The sequence below is a fragment of the Engystomops pustulosus genome, chromosome 6 (assembly GCF_040894005.1).
Source record: "Engystomops pustulosus chromosome 6, aEngPut4.maternal, whole genome shotgun sequence".
NCBI lineage: Eukaryota > Metazoa > Chordata > Amphibia > Anura > Leptodactylidae > Engystomops > Engystomops pustulosus.
This window is the reverse complement of record NC_092416.1, coordinates 183,798,878-183,813,811: the sequence shown is the minus strand read 5'-3', so window position 1 is coordinate 183,813,811 and position 14,934 is coordinate 183,798,878. Positions and strand designations below refer to the sequence as shown.

The 14,934-nt window shown below is 43.8% G+C and overlaps 2 protein-coding genes across 2 annotated transcripts in view; both read left to right on the top strand.

Annotated features, from left to right (window-relative positions):
• Positions 1 to 4,165, top strand: part of LOC140066020 (uncharacterized) — a 17,550-nt gene extending 13,385 nt beyond the window's left edge. The window contains exon 5 of the mRNA XM_072113583.1: positions 2,145 to 4,165. Coding sequence (XP_071969684.1) covers positions 2,145 to 3,031 — 887 coding nt within the window. The 3' untranslated portion in view covers positions 3,032 to 4,165. The remainder of the gene's footprint in view (positions 1 to 2,144) is intronic.
• On the top strand, positions 3,076 to 14,934 carry LOC140066019 (uncharacterized). The gene is made up of 4 exons (XM_072113582.1): positions 3,076 to 3,160; positions 9,454 to 9,551; positions 9,657 to 9,759; positions 13,870 to 14,934. The coding sequence occupies exons 1-4, from the start codon at positions 3,076 to 3,078 to the stop codon at positions 14,754 to 14,756; spliced, it is 1,173 nt and encodes a 390-aa protein (XP_071969683.1). The 3' UTR covers positions 14,757 to 14,934.

Sequence of the window (14,934 nt, the reverse complement as noted above, 5' to 3'; positions counted from 1 at the left end):
TACATCTCACGCTTCTTCTCAACTCTCCATATTTAATGTATTGGCACATGCAGGATTAAGGGCACCATAGCCCCTGGGCTGTGTAAGACATTTGGGCCGCGTTCACATGATATGTTTGAATTACATTTTACAATGCGTTTCAAAGGCAGCATTTTCATTTACACTGAGACGCTTGTCATAGGGAACATGCATAACTTGTACCAGTAGATGCAAAGCCTGTGGTGCTCGTTCTGGATTGTTTTGGTGTAAATTAATATTTGTTCGGCCAGGAGTTACTCCTGATGTTCTGGGTCATGCACCTCCAAAAATACAGCTTTCTGCATGAAACCTAAGGCAGGGATGTAACTCCGAGCATCATAGTGTTGTATGATGCAAGCAATCCCTGCTTCCCCACAAAATGCAAGCTTTGAAATGAGAGGAATGTGGCTGCACTATATGTACATGCTCAACAGTGATGCTCATCCACTGCAAATGAGAGGAATAAGGCACCTGGAAGCAATACCTGCACAGGTCTCAGAACTACTAGAGATATAAGAATAACAGGGCTGTGGAGGCGAAACCTCCACATTTGGCTTATTTTGGCTAATTTGGCTTATTTACTTTCCTTTCAGGTTTAGACGATGGAGAGAGAGACGAGGGTGGAGAGAATCTTCCAGCTCACCCTAGAGATTCTCTTCTATATTACTGGAGAGGTGAGAGATTGTGATGAGGTCACATGACATCATTATCTATGGGAATAACAGATGATAGGACTGGAGAGGTGAGAGATTCTGGAAATGTATGGAGGGAGATTTATCAATGTGTCTCTCCATAACCAGGATTACACAGTAGTGAAGAAGACCTCTAGTGGGCGCTGTCAGGCCCCTGTGTATGAAGGACGGGGGAGAACCCTGAGCCCAATCCCGGCTCCTCCACCTCACCCCCTGATACATGATGACATCAATGAGCAGAAGATCCTAGAAGTCACCCACAAGATGATGGAGCTGCTGACTGGAGAGGTGACACTGCCGGGAATGCTGGGACATTATACAGTAACGCTATGAAGGGATCTGGGTGATGACGGGATCATTGTGTGTGTCAGGTTCCTATAAGGTGTCAGGATGTGGCTGTCTATTTCTCCATGGAGGAGTGGGAGTATTTAGAAGGACACAAAGATGTGTACAAGGACGTCATGATGGAGGACCACCAGCCCCTCACAGCAGCAGGTAATAGACAGGACTAAATCCACACGTCCTTTCATTATCTGTATGGAAAGAAGGAATTCAGTCTCTGGATGTGTTTCCTACAGGTAGATCCAGTAAGAGAACATCACCGGAGAGATGTCCCAGTCCTCTTCTTCTACCACAGGATTGTTCAGAGGAGAAATATGTCCCACAGGATCATCAGGTAGATGGAGATAAGACTTCATGACATCTTCTCTAATCTGTGGAGGTTTATTACAATCAAAATAAATTATTATAATTAGTATTATTAATCTCAAAATTAGTAATTTTCAAAAATCCCATGTCCATATAGTCTCTATGAGCCTTTCGGTATAAAATGTATTTAATTGTAAATGAGAAACCTGCAGATTGTTCTTTGGAGAACTGCATGTTTCTCACAGATAACGCGTCCTGTCAGGTCATATTTGAGGTCACCATAAGAATTACGTCTTAGTTATCATCTAAATCCTCCTCTGTGACTTCTCCATCCTCTGGTGACTTCTTACAATATTTGTTCCTCAGTTTGTGTATCAGGATGAAGATGTGAAGAATATTCCTGCCCCAGAGACATATGTGAGGGGCGATGAGCGATGTAAGGAGGAGATTCCTACAGGTAACTGCCCAGGTGAGTAGTAACCACTAGATAAAGCAGAGACGAGTGATAACACAATACAGAACATGGAGACATAGACTAAGAAAAGCTGGAAGGTGGGAGCTATGAGGGTCAGGAATACTGCTCACCAGGACCTCGGAGGAAGAGGCTGAGATGTTACATCAGTAATAATACAGAACCTTATGGTAAGCAGGAAAGTCATAGCCACCATGGGCAGACAAGAAATGCTGCATGTACCCGGATTGCTGATATCACACAAATGTTCTGTGATACATCTTCAGAGTTTTCTTACCACAACCAATGATATGGTCATATTTTATAATCTGTTTTATCCTTCACAGATGACAACACCAGGAGCTCAGAGGAACATCTGATATCATCACATGTTACAGCAGGTGATGGTTGTATCACACCAGATACATCTGAAGACCATGACAATATCCCAGATGTATCCTCAGACCTTTACACACAAGATCTTTCATCTTATCCTATTACATGGGTTCTTTCTACTGAATCATTAGGAACAGATAAGAACATGAAGTCAGGTTTAAAAAGTGGGAACCATTATATTGTTAAAGCCAATCATCAGAAAAATCACACGGAAAAGAAGCAATTCATCTGCTCAGATTGTGGAAAATCTTTTAGCAGAAAACAAGCTCTTGTGAGACATCAAAATATTCACACAGGGGACAATTTGTTTTCATGTTCAGAATGTGGAAAATGTTTTACTCAAACACATCATCTTCTTAAACATCAACAAATTCACACCGGGGAGAAGCCATTTGTATGTTCAGAATGTGGAAAATGTTTTATAGCCAATACAAACCTTGTCAGACATCAAAGAATTCACACAGGGGAGAAGCCGTTTTTATGTTCAGATTGTGGGAAATGTTTTACCGAAAAATCAGATCTTGTAAGACATCAAAAAAGTCACCCAGGTGGAAATCCATTTTCATGTTCAGAATGCGGGAAAGGTTTTACAGCCCACTCAAGTCTTGTTAGACATCTAAGATCTCACACCGGAGAGAAGCCATTTTCATGTTCCGAATGCGGGAAATGTTTTTTCCAGAAACCACATCTTAATCGACATCTAATAAGTCACACGGGGGAGAAGCCATATTCATGTTCAGACTGCGGGAAATATTTCGCTCGGAAATCAAATCTTGTTCAACATTACAAGTCCTCACACGGTGGAAAAGACGAACAATGTTACTAATATGTGAAATGTTGAAGTTACAGATAACATAGTTTTTCTAAATCATGAAAAAAACCAAGGACAAGTATGATGCCATACAAGAAAAGTGGACAGATATTTATAGTACTAAGTCGTACGTTTTTAATGATTGTGAGATCTGAGAACATGTTATGAATCGGCGCCGGGAATACATTTCTCCTGCTGTTATGCAAATGGAGAAGACAATAGGTAGAAATGATAATTCGCAAAACAACTCCTATAAAGAAATGGTTCTGTAGTTGGTGACCACAGACCATTTCTCACCCTTTTTGCCTGTTGTTTCTGTCATGTTGTCATTGCTCTCGTACTTGGAGGAATAATGAGGCAGTGTCTACAACCCACAGAAGTTGTTCATCTAGTGCAGCTCATGCAGGATGGCACATAAATATTAGCCGTGCCAAGAAGGTTAGCTCAGTCCTCCAGTCCAAAGTATTGTGCAGATGCTAGGAGATAGGGTAGTACCCTAGGAGACATTGAAGGGGCCGTAGTTGGGCTGCATTCCTGCAGCAGGACAGCTACCTTTTCCTTTGTGCAAGAAGGAACAGAGAGAAGCAGTAGCGAAGCCCCGTAAAATACACCTCAACACCGTGCAGGGAGATTGGAATTTGCCAGAGGACATCAAGATTGGCATATGTGACCTTAGCACCCCATGCTCATCACGAATGTGACAGCTATGACAGTTTTCAGACGCTGTGGAGAATGTTCTGCTTCCTGCAAGATCCTCTGACATTACCAGTTTGGCATTGGGTCAGCAGTGGTGTGAGTAGGCATTTCTTTGGAGGGCCGCAGAGTCCTGCATATGCTAGCAAGAAGTACCCTGAGTGCCATTAGGTCCTGGGTAACAATGAATGGGTTTGTCATTATAACCATGCTCTCAAAAGTGCCCTGGATGAGGAGGCAAAACCTTTTGACACATGTGGCTGGTATTCGGACTACGCATTTCACTGAAACTGCGCTTTCTAAAGTCTCACTGCTAAATCCAAAAGGGACTATTCTCTTCTCATTCTTCAGGATATAAAAATAGGAGAAGGACAACAATTCCAGGTCTCAAGTCACAGAGACTAGCTGGTTGTGGTGGGTGCACGCTACTGATGATCCAAGTACAGAGATCCCCCCCCCCCCAAAAAAAAAAACATAAAAACAAGGAATCTGCAGCACTCCAAATCTTGAAGAAAATAGTGTTTCATTATTCGCCTAATGGCGTAACAACAACTTTTCACAATGGAGCACACTTACTTACAGTGCACCGAAAGTGCATTGTCCGATGAAAATGCACCATGCGCGATTCACTAAGATCGTGCGCCCCATATCCTGCATGTGTCGCTTCCCCACTCAGGTCCAACAGAGTTCACCCTCTTTTTAGTGGTGCATCTAAGTGCTAGGGCTTGCGACACAATTTGAAAGTTAAATCCCGCACTCAATCCGAATCAGTTGGACAGTCCGACAGCGCGCCCCCCCTAATTTGTTTTGCATGGAAGCCAGCGCAGGTGCGCCACAAAGGGATCACGTGCACCAAAATCCCAGCGAAGACGCTTCTTAAATACCTGTTCAAGAAGGTGTATAGTCCGATGAAAAAGAGCAGCGACCCTTTGTAAATGAGCCCCAATGAGTTCTCAAGTGCAGCTACTACCTTGTTTTCACTCATTGTTCTGGATCTTTTGGCAGCATTTGATACTGTGGACCTTCGGCCTAAAGGACTCTTTGTGCTCTTGGTTTTCTTCTCTCTCTCTGACTGCACACTTACTTACTGGTTTTACTCTTTCTCTCACTGTTGAGGTTCCTCAGAGCCTAATCCCAGGCCCTATTCTGTCTCCATGCCCCCATATGATAAAGCATCAGCACATTTGGTTTTCAGTATCCTCTTTATACTGATGACAATCACTTGCACACTCTTGCTATATGCATCTCAAAAACATTTCTAGAATGCGCCCATTTCTTAAAATTGAAACCTCTAAAATCAAATTTTCGCTTTGATTCACTCTCATCTAGACCAGTGTACCTACCAACTAATCATTCTTACTCTAAACTGTCTCCACTACAATCTATTCTTAATGCAGCAGCCAGACTGGTCTTTCAGTCCAAACATTACATAAATGCTTCCAGTCTGTGCCAGTAACTGCATTGGCCCCCATCTCTACGTCATTACACTCCAATTTCAAAGTTCCCCTCATGCGCAGTCCGCCTGTTAGTTTGGCATTGGCGTGTATGATTGGCCCTACAGGTGCATGGTACATGCATCAGTAATGTGCATGGCGCTGTTATGTTTGAGAGCTAGCCGGCCGTGCACTGCGGAAGTAGTGAGGTAGGGCTGGGGACAGTGTTTTGGGGCTTGGGTCCGAGGCAGAGCATCCGTGATGAGGCGGGCAGAGCTTGACTGGATCGGAAACCTCTCCCGCCTCATTGACTGGATAAATGAACAACGACAAGAAGAACAAAAGTTGTTTTGATCACACAACAGCAACGCAGAGTAACAGGATTAGAAGCATTAAGATGACTCAATAGCATTCTCTAAGGTACTGTCCAGGGTTTGTATAGCTGATCGGCGGTGACAGGTTCCCTTTAAACTAATCCCCCCTCATCCACAAAGCTCTGCAGAGTGCTGCTCCTCCTTACCTCTCCTCTCATTTCAGGCTATCGCCCAGCCCATACTCATTGATCGGCCAGTGATCTTAGGTTATTTTCTTTTTTAATTTGAACCTCCCAACCGACTTAAATCTCATCTCTTTATACTAAACCCATCTCTTTAGACAGGCCTATCGCACTTCCTAACTGCATGAAACTTCAACTCTCTTTACTAACCCATCCTGTGTCCTCCATCTGTTATCCAGCAAACACCAGGAACCAAGCTCCAGGCTTCTTTAAAGACCAATTGAACATGGCGGCTGATGGCTGGTTCAAGCAGCAGCATTTTTATTTAATAAATTATTTTTATGCTCTTCCTTTATAAAGAATGGCTGGACCATTATAGAAGCTCTTATACCTTTTGTGTCACCCCCTCACCCTCATAGACTGTAACCAGGGTCCTCACTCCTATTGTTTTATATGACTATGTTTTTATTTGTAAAGTCTCCCACAATCTGCAAAGTGCCAAGGAATATGATGACGCTATATAAATAAATATTCTTATATTATTGTTGAAATTCAAGTTGGACAGGTTTGGCTGAACAATGGGAAAAAACTTTTTTCGGGACCTGGACTTGATTGCGAACCTGTAACCAAACGCAAAAGTTGAATTAATGGGGACCCAAATTTATTTAACATACAAAAAATGGCTGTAAAATGAGGGTCGGAAAGGGTCGAGGGCTACAAAGTGGGGGTAATAATAGGGCAAGTTGCCTTACCAAAAATTGGAGAGAAAAATAAAATTTACCAAGAAATAAAAAAATACATTGCTATAAATAGCAATGCACTTGAAGATGGTACAGATAGTCATGAGTGGATCCGCATTCTTCGTGGAGGAGGATGCTAGAAGGACAGTGAAGGGCAGCTGGAAATTGTAAAAACTATGCGTCCAACTCGCATCAAACTCTCATCATGTTCTTTCTGGAATGTCCGGCCCAAACTCTCAGCAACCGGAATTGAACTCAGAATGTCAATCCAGTTCCTGAATGTTTGGGCTGGACGTTCTGGTTAGCACACAATGCAAGTTTGATGCGAATTGGATCAAACTTGCTCGTGAGCAACAGGCCTTACCCCATAAACCTTCCTCCACACTTTTAGACCCTCCAGCAACTTTTAGACTGTATCTACTGCATTTGTGCAAAGGACCCCTGCACCACACTCTATCCCTTTTCTATAGTATCCTACTCATACCCCATGGCCAACCTCCTGTCCTGTCTCGTTGGGAATATGATCTAAACATAACCTTCTCTTCCAAATAGAAGAAATTTTAACCCTTGCTCCCATGACCACCTAAGTTCTCACTTCCAAGAGGGCAAATACAAATTACTATCTGGCTGATACCATGTGCCAACCTGATTACGCACTGTTTATCCTGAATTGTGGAACCCAAATTGTTGGAGGTCTAAGGCTACCTGCACAAAGCGGCCCATATTTATCAAAACAAGTGCAGCCTGTCTGTGGAGTGTGCCGACTGAGGCAGATTCATCAAAACCGGCACAGGTCTACATGAATTTGGCAACCCCTGCGCTGCTCCGGAAGAGGGCACTGATATTTTTGGTGCACCTTGTCAATACTGCAGAATTGTGGCACAGATCAGTAATAAAATTGGCGCACGGTCCGATTAAGCAGGAAGAGCCCCTTTTGGTGCACATTTTATCTGTCTTGTTGGAGACATAGCAGCCGCGACACAAAACTGGCACTTCATAGATACACGTGCATCAGTTTCCATGTTCTTTTCAGCACAATGTCAGACAGAAAACTGGCGCAGACACTTTATAAATGTGGGACAGCATGCTTTGATACAGGACATAAAGTGTCAGTATTTGCGTTGAGTATGCAATCAGTAACTTATCTGTAGGGTCAAAAACACAGTCCGTGTGTCATCTGCTTCTGCAGATCTGCAAAATTCAAAGCAGGCTGGTCAATGATGTAATTGGCTAAAATATAAGCCTCAGGTCACATGATGTTTCCTAGAAATAGATGCAAAAACGGACTGTACACGGATTACACGCACTTCACAACTGAGAGTAGTCTGTCTCCTATAGATTTCCATTTTTTCCAATAGGACTGGACCCGATGAGTAAATGTCCAGGAATAGGGAAAGTCTCACGTGGGACGATCCATCGCGAATAAACAGGAACTAAAAAAAATATGCAATGAGGACATGTCAAACGTAAAAAAAAAAATCCTAAAAAGCATGTATGCAGATAACACACGTCTCAGCGTTGATCCTCACATGGCCCCGCCCCTAGGAACACTTCCTGGAGCCTGACTCCTCCCACACATATGACTAATCACATGACTATGACATCATCACAGGTCCTATAGCTTCTCCACCCTCGAAGCCGGACTCCTCCCACACATGGGGCTGGTCACATGACTATGACATCATCACAGGTCCTGTCACATATATCTGGAGCTCTGCAGGTGGAGGTAGGTGTGTAGTCACCGGGAGACTTTGTCAGTGACCCCTCACTTCCATCTCTCTGGCTACCAAGTGATAGGACATATGCTCAAATTAAAGGGGTTGTTAATTAGCAATGTGGCAGGGGGGGGGCTGTTTATTTTGTTTATTAAAAAATCACATGACTATTTATCATGCCGTACATTAGTAGATGTGTTAGATGCTGCAGAAGGTTGTGACATGGGGAAGTCACCGGCTGTTGTGCTGCAAATGTGATCCCAGCAGCTACCAAGATAAGAAGGGTCATTTATGGAAAGTGCTTTTACTAAACATGAGAGACTGGGGCCAATGATTCTAATAGCAATGGAGTCACAAGAAATACAGCAGGAAATTCAGAGTTTGGAGAAGTTGATTTTTTGTTCAACGATAAATGTAAATTCTTGTTCATGGAAAAATAAGACCTAGTGCCTCTTTGGGAGCCAAAATTAATGTAAGACACTGTCTTATTTTCAGGGAAACAGGGTATCATACTGTAAGTTCATCTCAGAGGAGCCGCTGTAGTGCCAGGAAATGTCACATATGGGTCATAGTTTCCATCCTGAATATGTCTGTCTGAATTGGCCTCTAGCACTAAATTTCAAGTTCTAAATTTCAAGTTCTCTTCTAGACGTCAGGATTTTACACCAATTTCATTTCCTTTCAGGATCGGACAATGGACAGAGACACGAGGGTGGAGAGAATGTTCCAGCTCACCCTAGAGATTCTCTTCTATATTACTGGAGAGGTGAGAGATTGTGATGAGGTCACATGACATCATTATCTATGGGAATAACAGATGATAGGACTGGAGAGGTGAGAGATTCTGGAAATGTATGGAGGGAGATTTATCAATGTGTCTCTCCATAACCAGGATTACACAGTAGTGAAGAAGACCTCTAGTGGGCGCTGTCAGGCCCCTGTGTATGAAGGACGGGGGAGAACCCTGAGCCCAATCCCGGCTCCTCCACCTCACCCCCTGATACATGATGACATCAATGAGCAGAAGATCCTAGAAGTCACCCACAAGATGATGGAGCTGCTGACTGGAGAGGTGACACTGCTGGGAATGCTGGGACATTAAACAGTAACGCTATGAAGGGATCTGGGTGATGACGGGATCATTGTGTGTGTCAGGTTCCTATAAGGTGTCAGGATGTGGCTGTCTATTTCTCCATGGAGGAGTGGGAGTATTTAGAAGGACACAAAGATGTGTACAAGGACGTCATGATGGAGGACCACCAGCCCCTCACATCAGCAGGTAATAGACAGGACTAAATCCACACGTCCTTTCATTATCTGTATGGAAAGAAGGAATTCAGTCTCTGGATGTTTCCTACAGGTAGATCCAGTAAGAGAACATCACCGGAGAGATGTCCCAGTCCTCTTCTTCTACCACAGGATTGTTCAGAGGAGAAATATGTCCCACAGAATCATCAGGTATCTATTTAGTATTGGGCAATTTAAGTTCAAGGGGAATTTTTGGACACCCCTTTAATGTCATCTCTATTGATCTGGTGACTTCTTACAATATTTGTTTCTCAGTTTGTGTATCAGGGAGAAGATGTGAAGAATATTCCTGTTCCAGAGACATATGTGAGCGGCGATGAGCGATGTAAGGAGGAGATTCCTACAGGTAACTGCCCAGGTGAGTAGTAACCACTAGATAAAGCAGAGACGAGTGATAACACAATACAGAACATGGAGACATAGGCGCAGATTTATCAAGTAAGAATGTGCTTAGTTGCCCACAGCAACCAATTATAGCTCAGCTTTCATTTTACCAGCAAGTATCTAAATTGGACTAAGGAGAGGGATACAGCCAGACTATAAATGGTGACAAGCTCATAGGCAGCACTTAATCAGAGAGAGGTTCACACCAGATGAGTGTGCAGGCACATGAGGAGACAGGTAGAGGCTTACAATGCCGGCTGTGTGTCTACAGTTCCCGCTCTGTGCTACATGCTAGCAGATTATGAAGTGGTACAGTCACATGACAAGAAGCAGTGTGAGCTGCAGTCGCATGACAGGAAGCAGTGTGAGCTGCAGTCACATGACAGGAAGCAGTGTGAGCTGCAGTCGCATGACAGGAAGCAGTGTGAGCTGCAGTCGCATGACAGGAAGCAGTGTGAGCTGCAGTCACATGACAGGAAGCAGTGTGAGCTGCAGTCACATGACAGGAAGCAGTGTGAGCTGCAGTCACATGACAGGAAGCAGTGTGAGCTGCAGTCGCATGACAGGAAGCAGTGTGAGCTGCAGTCGCATGACAGGAAGCAGTGTGAGCTGCAGTCGCATGACAGGAAGCAGTGTGAGCTGCCTTCACATGACACTCTGAGTTGTACTCACGGATAGAAACAAAGTCTATTTGACCATCGTTCCTCATTGTTCGGCAGCCCGCTCAGACCTGCCTTCTGTCTGGGGAAGAGAAAAGTTAATAGACACTAGTGCCTTAGTAGTTGACAATTCTCATGTATCGAGGGAGAGCGGCATGAGATTCCAGCCCAAGTCAAACAGCTTTTTGATCCTATCCCACCCTTTATAGTTTTAACTCTTTATGAATAATCAACATTTATTGACACATAAACAAAGAACAGGACACGAAGGACTAAATTGAATGTTATAAACTGCACATGAAACATTGATGGCCCACCGGGAGAACAAAAGATGTCTAAATAGACATGTATAACCTACATATCACTACAGGCAACAGTATCGTAAAAGCTCCCCCTCCCAAAAAAAAAAAAAATTAACTGGCTTGGGGTGAACATCGCAGCCATAAACTAAGAAGAAAAGGAGTGTAAGGGAAAGAAGTGCGCCGGTTCCTCGATCGGTTGTTTAAAGCAGATTCTTGTAGCCATTCAACCAGTGTAGGGGACAGGGCTCTTCCAATGACTATGTTTAACGGTTTGTGCAGCCGCTAGGAAATGCCGAGGAAGATCCTTCACGACTGAGGAGATGGTGCCCAGCAGGACAGAGAGTAATGCCAGTTGGGGTGAAGCCTGGACAGCCTTACCAGTTACTGTTCTGTAAGTGTGAAATACCATGGCCCAGAATAATTGAAGTACAGAGCATCTCCACCATATGTGAAGAGTCCAGCCCACCTCCGCAGCGCACCTCCAGCAAGTCTTAGGGACTTCCAGGTATATTGAGTATGAGGGGACACATCTACCACCAGGACAACATTTTTTTTTTTTTCTTGGGCGCTGCAAGGCAAGGCCATCTTGTGGGAGAAAGGAAGGACTTCTCCCATTTGTCATTGTAATGCCAGTCAACAATTCAGTCTTCCACGCTTCTACAATCCCTAGTCTACCTGGGGATGATCCTTCTAGCATAATGCTGTACAGTTGGGAGAGAGCATGTGCTGGTGGGGATGCATGTCTAAACAGGCCTTCAAACTCTGAGGCTTTCAATCTCTGTGGGGGAGGAGACAAATTTTTCGGCACCTGGATCTTTCTTCAAAAAGAGGCCAATTGATGTTATTCAAGCCATTATGAGATCACGTCATCGGTGGAGTCCCATTATGGCAATGATGTATTACCAACTGTCTGACCTGACCTGATGTCACTAGCTATCTCCCAGTAAAGTAACCAATATCTGTCATTTCCTGGAGGGAAGAATGTCAGTACGGCATCTAAAGCCATGCTGTCTGTTTCTGTTAGGGAGGGAGTGCAGTATGATGAGCCTCCACTCTGTATCGGGTGTGGGGCCATATCAGAGAACTAACCATTCATATTATACAGCTCCTGATAATATTGTTCAAAGACCTCAGAATTGGCAGCTGGGTCATGTGTCACCTGGCAATCCATCCAACAATCCATTGGTGTATGTCAGCCATACAGACGGCGTCTTTAAGTAGATTGTTTGATTAATGCAAAGCAGCTTAGGGCCACGCATAACAACACTTAGTAAGGGGACTAAGCAATGAGTCCTTTGTAAGGGACGATTCAATATACCATTGCCAAAAGTAGAAGAAATTATTATCCTCTTAGAGCTGCGGATCTGCGTCTGGAGGAGCGGCTTCCGGCCTCTCGTGTCTTCTGGTTCTGTTATGGCTACAGGGGCCCTTTTGAGCATGAGGCAGTTGTTACCCCTGCATATCCGGCGGGAGTTGGATGGTCACTCAGTCAGTGATCTCTACAGGCGGTAGATTCGATGCTCTTATGCCAGGCGAAACTTCTCCAGGGTATCACACAAGATGACACGTTCCAGCCCGCCAGATTTGGAGGTGGAAGTCCTAGGTGTACAGAATAATTACGGCCTAACTTAAGTGATGTGGGGCCTAGGGACCTGTGGGCACGATCTAGTTCCAAAGACAAGTCTGACCAACCCCTGGACATAGTTGAACACTTGATTAAACCTGGTGTCCAGTCGGTTAGGCTGAACAGACTCATGGAGTCCCCCAAACCCGAGTGTTTTTTCTCCTCCCCCTGTTCTCTGCATCGTCTATCAAATCTGGCAAGTATTGAAGCTGCAGAGAAGGAGTAGCTGGAGTATTCTCATGGCTAACATTCTTAAACCTTGGCTCGCAGTAAGGCCAAAGCATATTTTGAGAGTGATGTTTGTCTACTTGTAGTATGTGCCTTTCAGGAGAATTATAACTGGTAGCTCGATCCAGAAAAACGAAAGGCCTCTGGTGGGACGGACAGGCCTTCATAGTGAGCATGTGCCATTAAAGAGTTGCCCATACAGCTATGACAGGTGCTGGCAAGCACTGAGACAGAGGCCTGTGGCTCCTAATACAGGGCATCTAGGGACAGTGGTCTCTTGGTGTCCACTAGAAAAGGGTCTCATGTCTCCTGATCTAAAGAGGGGAAAAACCGCTGGATCCTAGGCGCCGGAGCAACCGTCGGGGTATCTGCTGGGACCTCAGACACCGTTTTCTTTATCCTCACCCCCACGGATGCCTTAGTAGATGCTGGTGAGTGTTGGTCCGGTAGATTGGTGCAAGGACAGAGCAGAGCTTAGAACAGATAGGTCCTCTCTTCTCCATAGCCAGGCCACGCCCCCAATTTAAACTCTCTAATTTGCAAAACAGTCACAATCTGAACAGGGAAGAAAGTGAATTTAGTAGTAATAAAATTAATACAATTCCTTAGTATACCTTTAAACCTAACTGCACTAAAACTCAATACATAACAATTACGGTAAATGTATTGAGTTTTTTTTAATGAATTTTATTACTACTAAACAGCTTTCTCCTGTTTAGATTGTGAACATTTTAAAAATTTAAAGAGTTAAAACTACAAAAGGTGGGATAGGATCAGGAAGCCTCCATGTCCCTGATGAAGCCTTTCTGATTGGCGAAACTCGAGTTGGGCTGGAGTCTCGTGCCGCACTATTTGGACACTTGTTAGAGGAGGATTGTTTTAACAACATTGTTTAAGGCTTTTTTAAAATACATTTTACTGTGATATAACTAAGATATATTCTACCGTCAACTACTTAGGTGCTGCACTAGCGTCTGTTCCCCTTTTTCTTCTCGGGGCAATGAGGAGCGATAGTCGAATTGACTTTGTTTCCGGAGGACCGGCTCCCCAGTGACACACTCAGTGTTGTGGATTTCGACGTGGCGTGAATGTGTGGCTGAGTAACCTAATGTCTCGTCCTTAATCCTAATTGTGGGAATGAGATACTGCTTTCATGTATATAATTGAGGAATCGTAAGTCGCAGGAGAGACATATTTTGTGAATTTAAGACTGTGTGTGCACCTTGGACTGTTGCTGATTTAAATTTATTTTATTGTTTTATTCCTTGCAGATGATACCAGGAGCACAGATAAACATCTGATACCATCACATGTTACAGCAGGTGATGGCCATCTCACACCAGATACATCTGAAGATCATGACAATATCCCAGATGTAACTTCAGACCTTTACACACAAGATCTGTCATCTTATCCTATTAGATGGTTCCTTTCTACCGAATCATCAGGGACGGTTTCCATCAACTCATGTTTAGAAAGTGGGAAACATTATAGTGTTAGAGCCGATCTTCTAATGTATGAGCAAAGTCACACAGGGCAGAAACTATTTGCATGCCCAGAATGCGGGAAATGTTTTACAGCCAATAGAAATCTTCTTAGACATCAAAGAACTCACACAGGGGTGAAGCCATTTTCATGCCGAGAATGTGGGAAATGTTTTAACCAAAAATCGGACCTTGTAAGACATCAAAGAAGTCACACAGGGGAAGCTCCGTATCCATGTTCAGAGTGTGGGAAATGTTTCACTCAAACAAAAAGTCTTCACAATCATCGACGAATTCACACAGGAGAGAAGCCATTTTCATGTTCAGAATGTGGGAGGTGTTTTACATTTCATGAAAATCTAGTAAGACATCAAAGAAGTCACACTGGGGAGAAACCGTTTTCATGTTCAGAGTGTGGGAAATGTTTTACAGCCAGTGAAAATCTTGTTATACACCGAAGAACTCACACAGGGGAGAAGCCATTTTCTTGTCCGGATTGTGGGAGATGTTTTGCTCGGAAAATGAGGCTTGTGGAGCATCAGAAGGCCTTACACAGTGGTAAAGGCAAAGTGGTAACTGTTAAAGCCACTGGTCACATCATTTTACCAAGTCAAAAAACAAAGGAAGAACAAGAAATTGGCCTATTTCTTGGTCCAAATCCAGATTTGCTGTGAACTTTTTGGGGCACATTTACATAGAAACACGCAAACTTCACTAAAAGTGCTCTGCCTGTGTATAATGCTGGGTGCGACACATTCATTAAAGGGGTTTTCTCACGAAAGAAAATAGTCACCTCTCAATCCCCTACTGATGTTAATACAATAAAGATAATTCTATCTGCTTACTTTACAA